Source organism: Macrotis lagotis, chromosome 4 (genome assembly GCF_037893015.1).
Source record: "Macrotis lagotis isolate mMagLag1 chromosome 4, bilby.v1.9.chrom.fasta, whole genome shotgun sequence".
Lineage (NCBI taxonomy): Eukaryota > Metazoa > Chordata > Mammalia > Peramelemorphia > Peramelidae > Macrotis > Macrotis lagotis.
This window is the reverse complement of record NC_133661.1, coordinates 50,099,229-50,117,161: the sequence shown is the minus strand read 5'-3', so window position 1 is coordinate 50,117,161 and position 17,933 is coordinate 50,099,229. Positions and strand designations below refer to the sequence as shown.

Below are 17,933 nucleotides of genomic sequence, written 5' to 3'. Positions count from 1 at the left end.
GGTTGGAGGAAAATATGGCTAGCAATAGCAACTGTGGGGAAAAAAATCAAAGCAATTTTTCTGATGGACGATGATAAAGAATGCACGCCATCCCTGAGGCAGACCTGATGGTGTCTGAATACAGACCAAAGCACACTTTTTTTCCCTCATTTTATTTTTCTTGAGGTTTCTCTTTCTTTGTGTGTTATGTTTACTTTTACAACATGACTATTGTAGTAAGTGTAGTAGTATGTGTTTCATGACTACATATTTTAGCCATCAAGTAACTTGCTTTCTCAATGGAGGAGGGGGGTGGGGAGAAGGGAGAGAATTTGGAATTCTAGATTTTGGTAGTAAATGTTTAAACTTGCTTTTGCTTGTAGCTGGAGGAAAAAAAATTTAAAAATATATTTAAAAAAAAACTTGAGGCTAGCTGAGGGAGGGTTAATGACTCTCCCAGAGTCACAAGGCTTATCTGATGCAGGATTTGCACTCAGGTCTTCCTGGCTTGAAGTCCACCATGCTCTCTCCATGTCACCCTAGGGTTCCTTTCTAGCTCTGAGATTACATACAGTTAGAAAGTTCTGAAGGGAAGGTTCTCCTGTCCTTTTTTTCTTCTTTAGACCATGAGACCATGAGAATTTTTGCCAACTAGACAAGAAGATATGAGACATAGGGGACACAGGGCTTAAGGTTTTAAGTCAGATTTTATTGTCAATATAAAAAAATTTAGCATCTCCCAAACTGGTTCAAAAGCTCTAAAATTATCCTAAATTTCTATTCCTGCTGGGGAAGGAGCAGAGGACAAGGGACTGGATATCTATTGCGGTGGGAAAGAAAATGGATGAAAGATATCTGGGCTTCCTTCCACATGGGCTGGGTTGGGGCAGAGGGACTGTTAGGAAAGAGAGGATTTGGGGCTCCAGGGTCTAGGTACTGAACTTGTCCTGCTTCATCTGACACCAATCTACTGCTCTTAGCTGTGGAAATAAGTCTTTTTCAGCAGGGTTGTGCATGGACTCCAGAAAACTGTCAGTGAATTATATGAAAAACACTGGATCCTCTAAAATCTGAAACGAATAGCTTCTGCCAGTCTCCTGGCTGCCCTGATCCTGGGGTAAATTCCAAACTACATCATTGGGCAGGGGGCCTTTCCCCCCTGGAGCTGAAAGACTTCAAGAAGACAAGCCAAGAGTACCATCCTCGTGCGACAGAGGCAGGGAAGAAGGTGGAGAGAGCTTGGCCTTGGACTTAGCTTTCCCTTTCCTATTTCTGCCTGTTGGAAGAGAGCAAATAGAAAAGTGAGATCAGTAGAACCGAGTGGGGCTCCTGACCCTGAAAAATGATGGAGACCCAAGGAGAATTCTTTTTTGATCACACTCTGACTCAAGACCTCTTCCCACCTAGAAGGCCCTCTCCATCTTCTCTTTGTCTGGGCCCAATTCTTCCTCATCCTGTAAAGCCCAATCAAATCCCACTTCCTCTAAGGAGTCCTCCCACAGCTGGCCCATGTCTGGATGCATTTCTCTCCCAGCTCCAGTCCCAGGGGCTCTTCCCTCAGTCATCTAGAAATCCCTGCACTAACAGCCCTTTTCCCCTGTCCCAAACAAATCCATTCCCTCCATTACCCCAAAATGGAAGTTGGGATCCCAAGTGGAGGTCTCACCTGATCGTACTCGGGTCACTGGCTGCTGTTTTCCTTCCAGAAAATCTGAAACATTCTCTGAGGATGTTGTAACAGAGCTCCTCAATCGGGACTTGGAGCCCCTAGTTGATTCTACCTTCCCCTTGGCTCCTGAATTAAAAGATCTCTTCTGTGATTTCTTGTCTGATTTCCCTGCTTTGGTGGTACCCTTCTTCTTTGGCACAGATGTCACCTCCTGGACAGAAGAAAATTAGGTCCTTATCTGGGACCTGCCAGGCCCAAGAAGAGGGTGGAACATGGTGAAGTAGGAAAGAGTGGGGAGTCCTGCATAATGCCTCACATGGGTACCCAACCTTTGAGCTCTTCTGGGCCACCTAGCCCAACACTTGTTAAGGGTTGCATATAGAATTCAATATTTATGACTACAATATAACCCATATTACCAATGAGTATAATGATAAAACGTAATTATGGTACATGAATGGCTTTAAGGGCCACAGGGTGGACACACCTAGGGCATAGCTTTGGTGGTGTTAAGATGGCCATTGAACTGAGCTGACCTTCCCCTCAAAAAAGCCAGGCTTGTTTCTAGGTCTTGAGCTCTCAGATACAATTCCATCTTTCTGAAGGGGAAATTCCCCTTTCCTACCCCAAAATGAACAGAAGGGGATATTACCCTGGGGGAAGGGGATTGGGGGCCATACCTCTAAATCAGTAACATCAGAGATGGATCTTTCCTTCACACGCTTCTTACGGGATTTCCCTCCTGTGGAAAACCAAGAGTGAACTGGAGCCCTTCCAGATTTGGGATGAGGGGGATATGGCCTCAGGGGCTGACCTTGTCCACAAAGTCTTGAAACCTCCCTAAAATGTCCCACCCAGGGCAGCTGAGGTGAAATCCTGGAACATCAGTAGAGGAATCAGAATTTGATGTCTCTGAAGACCTCAGCATCTAGTGTAAGGACCTCTCAAGGAAGTGGGAGAAGACTAGAGCAAGGAATAAGGGGTAAAGACAGGGTCCTGCCTGTGTCCTGCACTCAGGACTCTGATTACAGAATATCTGAATTCCCATTTCACTTAGATAGCTATCCTTTCTTACTGTATGAGGAGGTATGACTTACCTTTGGGGGCCAGAGGTCCAGGATCTCCCTGAAGCAAAATAGGAAATAAATCAGATTAACATCTTCCCACTAGCTGACCAGTCTTCATCTATTCTCTAAAGCTTGGCCACTTCTTTTCTTGCTAGAGGGATCTCTTAGGGAGAACTAGAAAACTCCTACCCCAGTCTTGGACCCCTCTATTTGCCTATGTGGAGAACAGAAGCCACCAGGATGGGCCAGAGAGGGAAAAACCCAGTCGACTTTGAAGAGCAGCTCCTCGTGAAGACAAAACTTTTGTTCCCCTAACACACATAATTGTTTCAAAGTCTTCACTTACACTGTTGGCTCCCATCTCTGCACCCCCTGTCCAAATTCTTCCTCTCCTTCAGGGTCCAATTTAAGCTCTGGATGGGCAAGCCTTCCATCTCAGGAACCTTGTCAGATTCCAGATTTAATTTATACTTACTGTGTATCATACATCATGCTAGAGGCCTGGGATACCAGAATGAGGGGGAGGGGGACAAAAAACCAGCCCCTGCCTTCAAGAAGTTTACATTTTCCTGGGAGTAGGAAGGGCAAAGAATCTATACAGGCAGCCCAGATAATAGAAGCATAGAAGATAGGGAGAAGGCAGGTCCCAGAGACCTGAATCAATTGACAAAAAAATACTTATTAAGCAGCTACTATATGATAGGCACCATGATAGGTAATAGTATGTAAAGATAGAAACCAAACGAGAGAGAGAGAGACAGAGACGGAGACAGACAGAGACAGAGAGAAACAAGATAAATACAAGGCAATTTGGGGGAAAAGACACTAGCTACTGAGAAGAAGAGGAAAGACTTTGCAGAGAGGTGGTATTTGCATTGAACCCAGAGGGAAACCAGGAATTCTAAAAGGTGGAGATTAGGAAGGAATACATTACATAATGGCAGAGTTGGAGACAGAAAAAGAGATGGAGATAACGATGGAGACAAAGGAGATAGAATAGGAGAAGAAAATGGAGATGGGGAGGAGGAGGAGAAAGAGATGGGGAGGAGGAGGAGAAAGAGGTGGGGATGGAGAGGAAGAAGGAATTGGAGGTGGAAAAGGAGGTGGAGATGGAGATAGAGACAAACAATTAGAATGATGGTTTGATTGACCTGCAGAGTGAACCTGCCCCAGGATCACTGGGATCCCTTCAGGCAAGGGAATGGGAATTGGTTTTGAGTTGAACCTAGATTTCTTTCAGGCTGGGGCAGAGATTGCCCAAATGACAGGCAAACCCATCCACCAGCTGCCCCATAAAAGATGTTTTCCAGATGGTCTTTGTTGGCACAGCTCACCACCTTCTTTTGCTCGTCTGCTCACTGCCTGACCAGCATGTACATGGTTAGGAAAGGAAAAGGTGGTCCCCAATTTTTCTTCCCTGGTTCTGCTACTCATTCAATGTATACATGTCTCTTCAGCCTCACTTTTCCAATCTATCAAACGAGGGGAAACCCTGCCTAACAACTTCCCCAGGCCATTGTGAAGACTCAGGGGATAACGGATGAACAGAATGAACAGAAAAGTCCCTGGGAAAGCAGAAAGTACTATAGAGATGTGTCATTATTACCTGGAACCAAATTGTTCTGCCATGCCTGTCCTGGAGGCAGCTCATTCCGGAAACAGAGTAGCAACGCAGCCATGCCCGAAAAGCTGAAAAGTCATCCTCCTCCCTCTCGGGCCCATAACCCTTACCCCCTTGATAACAAGGGAGGGGAGAAGGAAGATTTGAGATCAGGTTTCCTAGTCAAGTGCACTAAGCCCTATACCTATCCTGGGGGGGTCTAAGGAATGGGAGCAGTAAGATTGGGTTTTAATTCTAGAGAACAAACTGCTTCCCTTCCCTGAGCCTCAGTTTCCCCATTTGTGAAGAAAGGATAATGTCAGAAAGGACAGTGGATTGAAGTTGAGACCTGAATTCAAATCTGCCTTGATTATTTCCTATTTGAACAAGCTTGAATTACTTACTTTCCTCTTTTGAGGCTCAGTCTTCTTTGTAAAATGGAGTTAGGTTAGACGATCAGTATGGTTATGAATTCTACCTTACCTATGCCAGGCTTATAGAAAAGATGGGAAAGTATTATTAAGAAAATCATTGCTGCTTTCCCCTTGTTCCAGACTCTGGGGGGAGCCCTAGCTAGCTAAGCTAGGGGGAGAAGTGTGCCAGGGCATTCTGGGGTCCATGCTACCAGGTCTCACCTAGTTGAATCACCTCCATGGGTACCGAGTGGCACAGTTCCAACAAATCTGGGTTGTCTCGTTTTGCTTTGACCTTCTTGCTCAAGGTCAGTTCTGGGCTCTGGCCAGGGGAGAATGGATGCATGCTTAGTAACCCCAGGCTTCCTGCCTCTCCCCAACAATTTATCCCAGGTTTCCGTCACGGCCATCATTTGCCCTATATTTATTTGATCTAAAACTTTGAAAAACATAGAAAGTTGAGATGACTCTTGGAGATATAGTAATGAGCAGATACTTAGTTCTAATTAGCAAAATGTAGATTGTAGTAGGTGCTTACTAAGTGGTTGTTGATTTGACTTGGTGGAAATATAAAACAAAACATGGGATGATGGATTTGGGATCAGGATAGGCCTGTACCCATGGGCAAGTCACTGAAGTTCTGTTTGCCTCAGTTTTCTCATCTATAGGATATAGCAGCACCTATCTCACAGGTTGAGGATCAAATAATCAAATGAGATGATGGTTATGGGGCACTATGCAAAACTTAAATTGTGCCAAAAATGTTGGTTCTTCCTATTGTTCAGCCCCTTCATTTTACAAGAGGAGAAAACACACTAAGAAGAAAAATGTCTTGCCTAATCAGCATGAACCATCATCCTACCTCCCAGTCTAAGGCTCTTTTCTCTAGGTCACAGTTTCAATGCCCATGGTCTGGCCCTGGGGCTACCCCCTTCAGTCTCACCGGCTTCCAATGCTTCAGGGTTTCCAGGACAGTTCGGGCCTTCTCAAAGGGAGGAATCTTCAGCCTGGGGAAGGGAACCATAGGAGATGAAGACCAGTAGAGACACTCACCTGGAGGCTCATGGCTCCAATGAAGCCAGGGACCTCCAGATACTTGGAGACATGAGAACCTAATCTGGCCCAGTCTTTCCAAACATCAACTCTTCCCTCCTCCCTGGCCAAGAAGGTAGGTGATTCCTGGGATATAGATCTGGAGCCTTCTCCTGTTCCATCCCTTCTCTACCACTGACCGGTAAAGAATCTCTGCCCGAAGGTAGTTGCCAATGCCGTTGAAGAATTTCTGGTCCAAGAGAGCTTCACAGATAGGCTTGTCAAAGGTCTTGTCATCCAAGTTCTGGAGCACGTTCTCCCTGGAGAATAGTGGAGATATAGAGGGTGGCCCCAGGCCCAGACCATGCAAATGATCTCTTCCACCACCTGGTTTCACTTCTCCCAAGGTCTGAATGCATGACCAGCCACGGGAAAATAAAGGCAGGGGAGGAATCAGGGTGGGGGTATATTCAAGAGGTTGGAAGTATTTTTGTCTTCAACTTAAAAAAAACCTCCACTCATGTTCTTTCTTCTGAGGCCTCACTGGGTTGTAGAGGTGCCCTGGATTCTATACCAGAACCATGAGAAACTTGGGCAGGTCCTGCCAACTTGGAAGAGATTGAAGTGAAGCCCCAGAGTCTTACTTAGATTATCTATCTGTTGCTCCAGGACTAGCCCAGCCTGGGGCAATGAGGCTCACCTCTAGAGAGGGCTGCCCAGCAGGTGATGATTTTGGCCACTGTGTCTCACAAAACATGCCACTGCGACGTGGAAGGCCTATGAGACTGGCAGAAGGGCATTCCTAAAACCCTGCAGCCCTTCAACCCAAAGTCCAGCGTTTATCATATAGTGGGCAACTAGATAAATACTCATTCATTTATCCATGTGTTTCCATTTCTCCTGAACATTATAATGCCCAGCACAGGGTACTGATGGTGGGAAAGAAATCATGGGCACCTGTAGAGTGCCCACAACCTGGAATGTTCTCTCTCTTATGCTGCTACATGTTCATATTCATGGACCTGGAAAATGAGGGAAAATGGAGGCCAACAGTGAAGGGAGAAATAGTGGGAAGGCAGGGGAAAGCCCAAGAGAAATCCAAACACCTTGGGCTCTGCCCAGCATTCAGGGCTCTACTCAGGGCAGAGGAGACAAACAGAGCCCCTGAGGGTCTGGTCTCTGGGGTAGATGGAGTGAGACACCGGGAATCCTACTCTTAATATTCATTGCCCCAAACCAATCCACTTTCCTTCTTTAATACTACAGAAGTTGGAATTTTCCAGCAACTTGAGAGAGGAGAGGAGGGGGAGGGGAGGGGAGAGGGGGGAGGGGAGAGGGAAGGAGTTTTTTCCTCCAATAAAGGGAAAGGCAGAGTGGGCTGGGAGTCAGGAAGCTTGGATTCTCATCCCAGGTGAATGATGGGGCACTCCGAACCTCAATGAGTCTCAGTTTTCTGATCTGTGAAATGGCAATAAGGAATTCTCCACTGAGGATCCCATTGTATGGGAGGGCAAATGGGGGAGATGTATGTGAACTTCGAGTGCTCTGTGAACCTGAGGATCCATTTTCCTTCTCCCTCTCTTCTGGGCCAAGGTGGGAAGAGGAAAGGCAGGGGCGGCTGGGAGTTTGGAAGGGGACTGAGGCGCACAGCTGGGGGGCTCCTGCCACAGACCCTACCTGAACTTCTCATACTCCCGCATGACGCAGGGGCCTCGGCCCGGCTGCCACGCGCCGGGGGCCTCCCAGCGGCCGAAGCGCCGGGTGTCCACAAAGCAGAGGGCTCTGCCGGGCGGAGGCGAGAGCGTGTAGAAGCGCAGGTGGGCATGCTTGGGCAGGGCATCGGCAGGAGCCAGCCGGAAGGAGCCGGACATGCCGAAGCGGAACACGAGGTCCAGGGGTGCCTGCGGGGGCTGGGCCCCCGGCTGGGGGCTCAGGGTCAGCCGCACCTCCTTGCCCCGGGAGGTGGCCGTGATCCGGTAGGCGCTGCTCTCAAAGGGCACCTCGGGGTTTTTGCTCACCTGGGACTTCTCCACCCGGCCCCCAAACACCAGGTCCTGGCACACGCTGTTCACGTAGCAGCTGGCCAGGTAGAGCTCTGGGCCCTCGGGCATCCTGGAAGCGGAGAAGAAAGCTGCTGCACCCCGCTGCCCAGCCTTCCCCGGGCAGTCACGGCCCCGGGGCCGGGGCCAGGAGGACCGGGCTGGACCGGGCTCTGCCCGACTCCGCTGGCCTCAGTTTCCTTGCTGTGAGCTTCTGCGTGTCTGCCTGTAGGACCTCTTAGGACCACCCGCCGGGTTCATCGCTTGTCTGGCCCCTCTCACCTTCGGAATCCTAGTCCGAGCCGAAGGGCGTTTCTCTGCGGTGTTTAGGTCTGGTGGGTAAACATTTCTGAATTTCAACACATCCCCCAAAACAACTTCCGGCCTTTGTGGCCAGGAGGTGGGGGCGGGGCCCTCGGCAAAACGGGCCCAGGCTGCCAGGTCGGGCCAGGAGGGCCCGGGGTCCGCCCGGGGAATGCTCGGGCGGGCAGGGGCCCTGCTCCAGACCCCCCAGGGGTCCTTCGGAGGCGCTCACCCGGGCCAAGGTCCGGCCCCGGGTGCTCCAAGACCCCCTCTGCAGCCGGAGGATGACCCGCCGCCTCCCAGCTTCCCGGAGGAGGGGCGGCCGCGGCCAGTGCCCCCCAGCCACCCGCTCTCGGGGTCCCGGTCCGGTCCGCAGCCGCCCCGGGCTAAGGCGGAGCCGCCCGGCTCCAGGGCAGCCTGGGAGATGTAGTCTTGGGGGGCCGAGCCGGAGGGGAGGAAGCCCAGTCCGGAGGCTCTAAACTGTCCTGGGACTGCAGGGCTGGGCCGGGCCGGGCTGGGCCGGGCTGGGCTGGGCCGGGCCGGGCCGGGCTGGGCTGGGCCCCCGGGGACCCTGCGTGCAGCCCCGTGGCAAGGGCTCCCGGGCACCTCGCCGGGCCCACCCGGCTGGGCGCCTTTGGGGCTGCACAAATCCGACACGCTTCACCCTGGGGGGCACGGACGTGCCACCCATCTGCCCAGGAGCCCCAAAGCCCCCGGCTGGTTCTGCACGCCGGCTGCTCCTCCCGGGTTGCCTCCCCCTCCCCAGGCCGGCCGGAGCCATCACAGAGCAAACCACGCCCTCAAACCTGTGGGAAGCCCGGGGCTACGCGACCCCTCGGTCCCGGGAAGCATGACCGGGCCTAGGAGACCCTGACCCTTTCCCACTGTCTACACTGAACCATGTTTACATGCTGGTAGTAGTATGACGACATAGCTACCTGCTGTCTTGGCTTCCGCCTCCTGCTTGCTCTCAACCCCCGCCCCCCAACACTATAAAAACCCTGTTCCCCTGGACACTCAGGGATGGTCTGATTCGGGGTCTCTTCACCCCGGGCGGCCCCCAGTTTAGGTCTCCATCTCGCTCTTGGGGTTCAGCAATTCAAGGCCCCAGGGCGGAGCTGGGGGGGCCAGCACGGGGAGCCACCCCTGCAGCAGCTCAGGTCTAAAGGTACAGAAACACGAAGTAGGAATGCTAAATGTCTGTGCATGGCTTTACTCGACTTCTTTGCTTACACCCTAGCAGGGTCTTGCTTATGTGCTCAATAAATTACTTCACCTCTCAGAGAGCCGTCCCTTATTTCTTTTTTAAATTCTATTTTTTTTTGCAAGGAAGTGAGGTTAAGTGGCTTGCCCAAGGCCACATAGCTGGGTCATTATTTTAGGTTTTTGCAAGGCAAATGGGGTTAAGCGACTTGCCCAAGGCCCCACTGCTAGGTCATTATTAAACGTCTGAGGCTGGATTTGAACTCGGGTCCTCCTGACTCCAGGGCCGGTGCTCTATCCACTGCACCATCTAGCTGCTCCACCATCTCTTATTTCAAAGAATTGAAAATGTCAGGGGGTAGGGGGTGGTGGTGGAGACAGTCCAGCAAAAGCAACCAACACACTGACAAAGTTTAACATTGGGTACATAATGTTCCACAGCCATTACACACAGCCTCCAACACAGCCCACACAGCCCTCAGTCAAAGCTGAATTTCAGTATTGGCATGGAAACCTGGAGCCTACCCTGTGGACTTTGACCTCCTGGGTTCCTGGCTCCTGAATAAGAGGTGGAGGGTCCAGTTTCTCTTGGTCAGCAGACCTTGCCTTCCAACACTGGTTCAGAGCTCAGGACTACCCTAAGGCCACCCTGGGCACCAGGCTCAATGGCCTTCTCCAAAAAGCTGTTTCCTGTTTATTTCCCAAATCTGCATCTCATGCCACAAAGATGCCACCTGTACCCAAGCCCAAACTACGGGGTTGCCCTCAAGGTACCCTTGCCTCAACTAATATGACCACTAGAACATAAGTTTCTTAAGAGCAGAAATTGTTTCATTCTTTGTCTTCATATGTCCAGCTTCGAGTACATGGTAGGCACTGAATGAATATTTATTGATTGGTTGCCCGGGTTCCGGAGTGTTGTAAGAAAAAGCTCTGGAGAAAATTGCTATTCAGGGAGAAAGTGAGTCTTAATTTCCTTTTCTGGGCCTCAATTTCCCCACCTGTCAAATAGAACATAATTTTAGCCCATAATTCTCAGCATTGTCTTGAGAATATGAAAAGAGGAATGGCAGATGGCTCAAGAAAAGATAAATGACCACCTTCCAAGTATGAGAGTTGGTTTTATGAAAAAGGGAGCCCTCATTGTCCTCCCTCCAATCCTTTTACTTGTCCTCCAGCTTCCCAATCTGGGCTCTTTGCTCTGAGTGGGCTGCTCAGCTCACTGTCTCCAACAGTCTCCAAAGCCATCTCTCTCTTGTCCGGAATGATGCCCTGGTCCTTTACTTCACCCATCCACCTTCTGTCCACCCCTCCAGTCCTACTTCTTCTGAGGAGCCTTCCCTGACCACCCCAATTTACAGGGAGGTCTCTCCTCTCTCCCCCAGCCTCAATTCTCTTCTTTTGCATGGGTCTCCCTGGATGAAATCTTTTCATCTCCTTCTTAGGGATGGCAGCATCTCACAAAGACATACACAGCCTCAATGACGGCATTTATTCTTTCCATCCTTCAGTAAAAAGGTACAAAACTGGGGCGAGGCAGTGCTGGGGGTGGATGACAGGAAGGCACCTAGTGAGTCCCCCAACCCAACCAAGTCCTTGTGCTGAGTTCCCTGGGGTTGAACTGCCTCAAAGATGGGGCCAACTGTCCCCAGGCCCAGTGGAAAGGCTGACTGGGTGCTGCATCAAGAGGGAAGGGGCATCAGACCACATCCGGAGGAGAGTCTGGCCGGTGAGGGTTAGATCTGAGCCAAGCCAGGCCTGCTCCTTGGCTTCATTTTCTTGCTGTCTGACAGCTCTCAGGCCAGGGAACTCATCAAGGCTTGTGCTTGTTTGAGTTCTGAAAGAAACAAACAGATATAGGTTGGGAGAAAGGGAAGGAGTGGGGAAGAGGATCAGGGAAGAGGAGCCAGGAGGTTGGACCCAGAGGACAGAACAATATTAGGAGGCCAACTGTGTAGTTGATATAAACTGGACAAATCAGAACTACTCAAAAGGATGGCCTACTCAGGAGGCAGTAAGTTATCCTTCCCTGAAGGTCAACAAGCCAAGGCTACAGCGTGACTTGATGGGTATACCAGGGACTTAGCATATTAGAATGGGAAAAAAGCACTGGCTCTAAACCAAAGGACCTGGGTTTTCATCTATACACTGATAATATATTCACCCTCCCTAGATCTCGTTTTCTCACCTATAAAATGACAAGGCTGACCTAGATGGTGTCCGAGGCCTCTTCCAGTTCTAAAACTGTGGTCCTATGAATTCTTGGTCAGGTATGAATTCTCTTAAATGACCTTTGGAAGTCTATGATTTCCTGAGCATCTTCAATCTCCTTCCCCTTACCTGCTAACAGAACTTGGAACTTCTTCACAGACAGTGTCATGGCGATGGGCTCTGCCTGACCACTGGGGTCACGCCGTATGTCCAGCCTCAGGTGCACCTCTGGTTCGTGAACTTGGCAGAGCTGACTGGAGCTAACTGTGTAGTCCACACGCCAGCCAACACTCTCCAGTCTGCTCACTGTGGGTGAGCAGGTAGAGCTTAGAAGACCTGGCCTGTCACCAAGAACCACCAGGGGTCCCAGTTCTGCCAACTTGAAAAAGTCACAAAACTTATCTGGACCCCAATTACTAAATAGCCATTTAATGGGGATAAAAGTTCATTAAACAAGCAATTTTTAAGTGTTGACCATGTGCAAAAGTACTGTGCTAGACCCTGGGAATACCAAGATAAAAATAAAACTGTCTCTACCCTTAGGGAGCAAATTTCCATTCCTGTCTAACCAGCTAAGAACAGGGCAGCTATGAGGATTAAATGAAGTTCTGGGTCTGAAAGATCTCTGAAATATAGAGTACTGGACACATATCAAGGTGATCATCCCTATCCTGTATGACCTGGTCCAAGGCCTGCCTCCTTCAGGAAGATGGCTTTGACTTTTTTACTTTAGTCCCCATGTCTTCTTTCACTGACTGTAGGGTCCAAACCACTTATTTGATCCCTAGAATATACTGTCTGCTACTTCTGTGTTTTCATGTATTTCTTGGCTCTAGACTTGGGGTTGGGTAGATGAAGCTCTCCCAGGTCAGGACTTATGTCTTCCCATCATCACAGCTGGACATGGGCCCAAGTGCTCTGGATCTCCAAATGGGCTTAATTGCTACTTGTATGGGTACAGGGCTAGGCCACAGCCTCTCCCAGGCTCCACTCGCCCTGCCATGGCCTGGATTAGTTGCTCTCCCTCCATCTTCAGTCATAAAATCATAGATCCAGAGCTGGGACGAACCTTAGATGTCACTAAATCCTCAAGTCCGGCATTCAGGATCCTAGGCCCTGGGTCCTCATGAACACCATGAGCAGGTCCAGGGTCCAGCCCAAGGCCACTGGCCCAGTCCCCAAGTCAACTTACACCTTAGGCTACTGGCCCTCAAGCTCTCCTGGAGGGGGCTCTGCTTCTCCTCATAGGAACGGCACAATCCAGAGGCATGTTCTGAGGAGGGGAGCAAAGAGAGTCAGGGAGTTAATGACCCAAGGAAGGGCAGGGTCAGGAAAGTCTGAAGTGAGAGCCCAAGATCTGACACCCATAACCCCATTTTACAGCTGGTGAATGAGAAGGCTCAACTCAGAGAGCTGATTACAGGCTCCCACAGCCTGGGGTGGGGGCAGAGTCAGGAAAGCTGGAAGCCTGAGATGAGAGAGGGACCTCCCTAATCCCCTCCTTCCCCTCCCCAATCTGGCCACCATACCTTTGGGGAGTCCCAGCTGCTGCAGCTCACTGGAGAGGGACTCACTGTCCACATTGTGTTTCGCTGCACTGGAGAGGATGAAGCTGAGCACTGCGACTGTGGCTTTGACATCGCCCGACTCTGAAAGCATCAGAGGGGCATGGAAAAGATGCCCAGAACTTTTCCTACCCTACTTTGGCCTGGCCTAGATGTTGGGACAGGAGACTGCACTGGGATAGGGGCTGGGTTGAAGTCCTAACTCTGTCTCTAACTAGCTGGGGATGGGGAGGGAACAAGGTTACAAGCTGGGAGAGCCAGGTCAGTTCTCCATTCACATTTTTAATACTCTCAGATTTTTTCATGCATGTAAGACTGAGACTGGAAGCTGTCAAAGGACACGAACTGTTTTCCTGTACTTCCACCTCCACTCCTTAACCCAATCAATCAACAAATTTGTATTTAATACAATTTAATTAACTTGATATTAAGAATATTTAATATTATTTTTAATAAAATAAAATTTATAAATTTTTATAAATTTATAAACTATCTCATATGTACATAATTGTTTCCATTAGAATGGAAGCTTTGTGAGGACAGGAACTTTTTTTGTCTTTGTGTTTCCAGTTGATTCTAAGCACAAGACTCAGCACATGGACAATAATTAATGCCAGTTGACTGACAAATAATTTTACTATGAACTTCACTTAGCCATCATAGAAAGTGAAGCAAATATAGTATTTGAAAAATAAACAAAATTTACATATGATACGTGTGGGCTTAGGTAGCTCAGACGTTAAGGGCAGAAGTGGTCAGTATGGATTCCTGGGAAGGGTTGAGTAGAGTACAGGAGCACTGGGGTGGTATCTGTACTCACCAAATTTGGCATCAGCTGTAAGTTTCAGGATTTTCTCAAACTGAAAGAGAAGATACCCTGGTTACTGCCCACTCAGGTGTACAGGTAAATATTTAACAACTAACCCTCGGATTCAGCCCTCCCCTGATCCCACTCCTATGACCCAGCTTCTGACTCTGCAGAGAAGTCCATTCTACTCCTTTCTTTATTTCCTAGTTCCCCAGGGAGGGTCTAAGATGTGTCAGAGGGTCTGAAGTGGGTGAAAACAAATGGCAACGACACCTCTGACCCAGTCCAGGAAAGTGAATCTCGGGGCCCAAGATGGCGGTCAACTTACATCAATCCCCTGTCCCAGGAGGTCTTTCAAAACCTGGCTGCAGATCAGCTTCAGTTTGACAGAAGACTGTAAGGAAAGGGTGGACATATATCAGCTGAAAAATGAGCTTTATTTTGCCCTTTCTGCATTATAAAACACTTTGAATCCTGGGCTCCCTTCACCCTGACAACTGTCTAGGAGGTCAAGACTAGGATGGTCCCCATTTTACAGGTAAAGAACCCAAGATTCAGGGGTTGTTTATTGACTTGCTTCTGTTGGTATAATCAATTCATTAGTATTTATTAAGCATCTATCACATGGGTTAGGCCTTGTGCAAGGGAATACTGTGAATATTGATGTAAAGAGTGAAATGGTTCCTGCTCTTCAGGTGTTCCTGTTCTGATGGGGAAATGACAAGGACACATCTAAGTATATGCAGCATAAATCACAAGAGAATACAGATAAGTGCCCAAAATGGTTTGGGAAGGAGGGCTGCAGTCGTGGGGGGGGGGGGGGGGGACGGACAGGAAAGAGCCCTTGCAGGACTGGATCACAGAACACAGGAGGAAGAGTAACATCCACTGACCTGGAAAGAACCTTAGTACTAATAATAATCCGTAACAACTCTAGTGCTTTAAGGTGGTGGCTAACTGTCAGAGGTTGCAGTCAAACTAGGTTACTTCCTGCTTCATCCCCATCACTGTTTCACCACATTCTCCTACCAACTCCTGCCCGCCCACCACAGCCAGGGAAACTGAGGTATTTGAGAAACTGCTTCAGGGAGGGGCAAGCCTGAGGATCCTGGAGTCTCTACGCCCCTCTCACACCCCCAAGCATCCCCTCTTCCTTTCCATATACAGGAGATGAAATACTCAACAATCTTGGCCAAGGTGCTGATCTCGGCTAGGACCCAATCTGGACAGTCCAGGTCACCACAGAACCGGAACCTCTGGAAAGGGGAGAATAGCAAGTCTCATCAGGTGGGAGAAGGGAAGGATGAAGGCAGAGGATATACCTCAAAGGACAGAGACAGGTCTTTCTCTTAAATTTAAGGAGGAAGAAGGTCAAGCATTGGAAGAAAGCAGTAGGTGGAGATAATGACTCAGGAGCATGGAAATTCCTCTTGGTCTTAGTTACCTTAAATAAAGGCGAGGGGTAGTGGGGTTAGAAGTGAGTCTGAGGTCTCAGATAGAGAGGGGTGATCTCAGATTAAGAGATGGCGAGGCAGCTAGGTGGTGCAGTGGATAGAGGATCAGCCCTGGAGTCAGGAGGACCTGAGTTCCAATCAGACCTCAGACACTTAATAATCACCTAGCTGTGTGGCCTTGGGTAAGCCACTTAACCCCACTGCCTTGTAAAAACTAAAAAAAAAAAGGGGTGGAAAGAACCTTAGTGCTAATAATGTAATAACAGCCATAGTGCTTTAAGATTTGCAAAACACTCACAACACAAATTATTTCCTTTCTTACTTAGTCCAGGCCTGGTGAGGGGAAAGGCTGATGGACACCTCGGCGGAGTCCCCAGGAAGGGGCAGACCACCTTCTCCTTCCCTAGGCTGAATGAGTTCTAAGAACTGAGGCCCCTGACCTCATCTGATCTCCCTCCACCCGCCCAGGCCTGGTGGGGGAGCTGTCCTTGAAGCTCCCCCCAAAAAATCTCAGAGCTGAGGACCTTAGAGCTGTTGTCCTGAGTTCAAATCCAGCCTCTGACACTCACTAGCTCTGTGCGGCCCCGGGCATGTCACAAGCCCCTCTTTGCCTCGGTTTCCTCATCTGTAAAATGCGCCGGGCAGGGCAGTGGCCAGCCACTTCCAGGACTTGCCAAGAAAATCCCAAATGAGGTCGAACGTGACTGAAGATGCCCGAGTGGCGGCGGCAAAGGGAAAGCACGTGGCCACGGCGCGGGAGCCGCCACCGTCACGTGGCCGCCACCGCAGCGCGGCGAGCCCTCCCCCCCCCCCCCCGCGAGGGGCGCCTCCCCTCCCCGCCCCCAAGCGAGCCCGGGCGGCCCCGGCGGGGAGACATGAGTGCGTGAATGAGTGGACGGAGGGAAGCGCATTCCGGGCTGGGCCCCGCCCGCCCCCATGCAGACCCTCACCATGGTGCGGGCCGGGCCCCGGCCCCGCTCTCTCCGCCTCCGCCTCCTCCGGGACCAAGGTCAGCTGATGCTGCGGCCGCTCACGTGACGGGAGCGAGACCAGCCGACCCGGAGCGCCCCCGAGGGAGGGAGGCCGCGGCTCCGCCCCCGCCCCGCCCCGCCCCCAGGCTCCTTCCTCCGGAAACGGACCCCGCCTCCCTTCCCGGGCGGCGGCTGCGCCCCTCCCCCCGCCTCCTCCCGGAAGTGCCGGCCTTCACTTCCGCCGTGGCTGCTGCGTTCCTTCTGCCCCGCCCCGCCCCCAGCCGCTTCCTCCGGAAGCTGGCAGCGTTACGTGGCGGCTGCTACATCCAGCGCAGGAAAATACTCTTTCTTTCTTTCCTTCTTTCCTTCCTTTCTTTCAGGAAAATACTAATTTTTCTTTCTTTCTTCTTTTTCTTCCTTTCTTCTTTTTCTTTCTTTCTTTCTCTTCCTTTCTTCTTTTTCTTCCTTCCTTTGTTTTTCTTCTTTTTCTTCCTTCCTTTCTTCTTTGTCTTTCTCCCTTTTCTTCCTTCCTTCCTTCCTTTCCGGAAAATACTAATTTTTCTTTCTTCTTTTTCTTCCTTTCTTCTTTTTCTTTCTTTCTTCCCTTATTTCTTTCTTTTCTTTTTTCTTTCTTTCTCTTCCGTTCTTCTTTTTCTTCCTTCCTTCCTTTCTTCTTTGTCTTTCTCCTTTTTCTTCCTTCCTTCCTTTCTTCCTTCCTTCCTTCCTTTCTTTCTTTCTTTCTTCTTTTTCTGCCTTTCTTCTTTCTTCTGCTCTTCCTTTCTTCCTCTTTCTTTCTTTCTTTCTTTCTTTCTTTCTTTCTTAATTTCTTTCTTTCTTTCTTTCCAGTTTTGTATCTTCAGCACATGCCAAAGTCCTAGCACATAGTAGGTGCTTAATAAACGCGCTAATTTGAAATCTCCAAACCTTTGCTGACACTCCTCCGGGGGAAACGAAATGACAAGCTTTAACACACCAAACTGGAAGAGAATGAGATGGGGTCAGGGGAAAGGAAGGGGGAAACAGCCAAGAGCCTCCCAAGTGAGGCTCTACCATAGAGAGCAAGAATAGGACCAATGACTATAGTTCTATAAGAAATCATGACTGGACTTTAGAGAAGCTTGGAAAGAATTACATGAAGTGATGCTGAATTAAGGGAGCAGACCCAAGAGAACATGCCTACATTGACAGCTTTGTGAGATGATCAGCTATGATGGATGCAGTGCCTGGAAGCGTTTAAGAGATCAAGGACAACCCTCTCTAAACAGTCTTAAATGCACACTATGTTCACCTTTAAAAAACTTCTTTCATGTTTTTCCATCCTTTTTCATATTTTTCCCCCTTTCCCTTTGGTTCTAATTCCTCTTTCACAATATGACTGAGTGAAATATTCCCCCCCCCAAATTTCAGGGTTAATATTCCTAGTGAAGTCCTCTCAGGGTTAAGAAATATTTTTTTTTGTTTTTTTGTTTTTTGCAAGGCAATGGGATTAAGTGGCTTGCCCAAGGCCACACAGCTAGGTAATTATTAAGCGTCTGAGGCTGGATTTGAACTCAGGTACTCCTGACTCCAAAGCCCAGTGCTCTATCCATTGCACCACCTAGCTGCCCCCAAGGGTTAAG

At 49.6% G+C, this 17,933-nt stretch overlaps 2 protein-coding genes across 2 annotated transcripts; both read right to left on the bottom strand.

The window, feature by feature from the left end:
- Nucleotides 1–650: 650 nt before the first annotated feature.
- NEIL1 (nei like DNA glycosylase 1) lies at nt 651–8,299 on the bottom strand. Its single transcript, XM_074232754.1, has 10 exons — nt 8,082–8,299; nt 7,438–7,872; nt 5,961–6,080; nt 5,672–5,735; nt 4,951–5,050; nt 4,322–4,449; nt 2,746–2,773; nt 2,329–2,390; nt 1,646–1,859; nt 651–1,255 (listed from the first exon to the last, which is right to left on the bottom strand). The coding sequence occupies exons 2-10, from the start codon at nt 7,869–7,871 to the stop codon at nt 1,155–1,157; spliced, it is 1,251 nt and encodes a 416-aa protein (XP_074088855.1). The 5' UTR covers nt 7,872; nt 8,082–8,299; the 3' UTR covers nt 651–1,154.
- Nucleotides 8,300–10,778: 2,479 nt separating this feature from the next.
- On the bottom strand, nt 10,779–16,402 carry COMMD4 (COMM domain containing 4). Its single transcript, XM_074232755.1, has 8 exons — nt 16,294–16,402; nt 15,074–15,145; nt 14,218–14,283; nt 13,902–13,941; nt 13,046–13,165; nt 12,709–12,789; nt 11,646–11,822; nt 10,779–11,142 (listed from the first exon to the last, which is right to left on the bottom strand). The coding sequence occupies exons 1-8, from the start codon at nt 16,294–16,296 to the stop codon at nt 11,102–11,104; spliced, it is 600 nt and encodes a 199-aa protein (XP_074088856.1). The 5' UTR covers nt 16,297–16,402; the 3' UTR covers nt 10,779–11,101.
- Between the last annotated feature and the right edge of the window lie 1,531 nt (nt 16,403–17,933).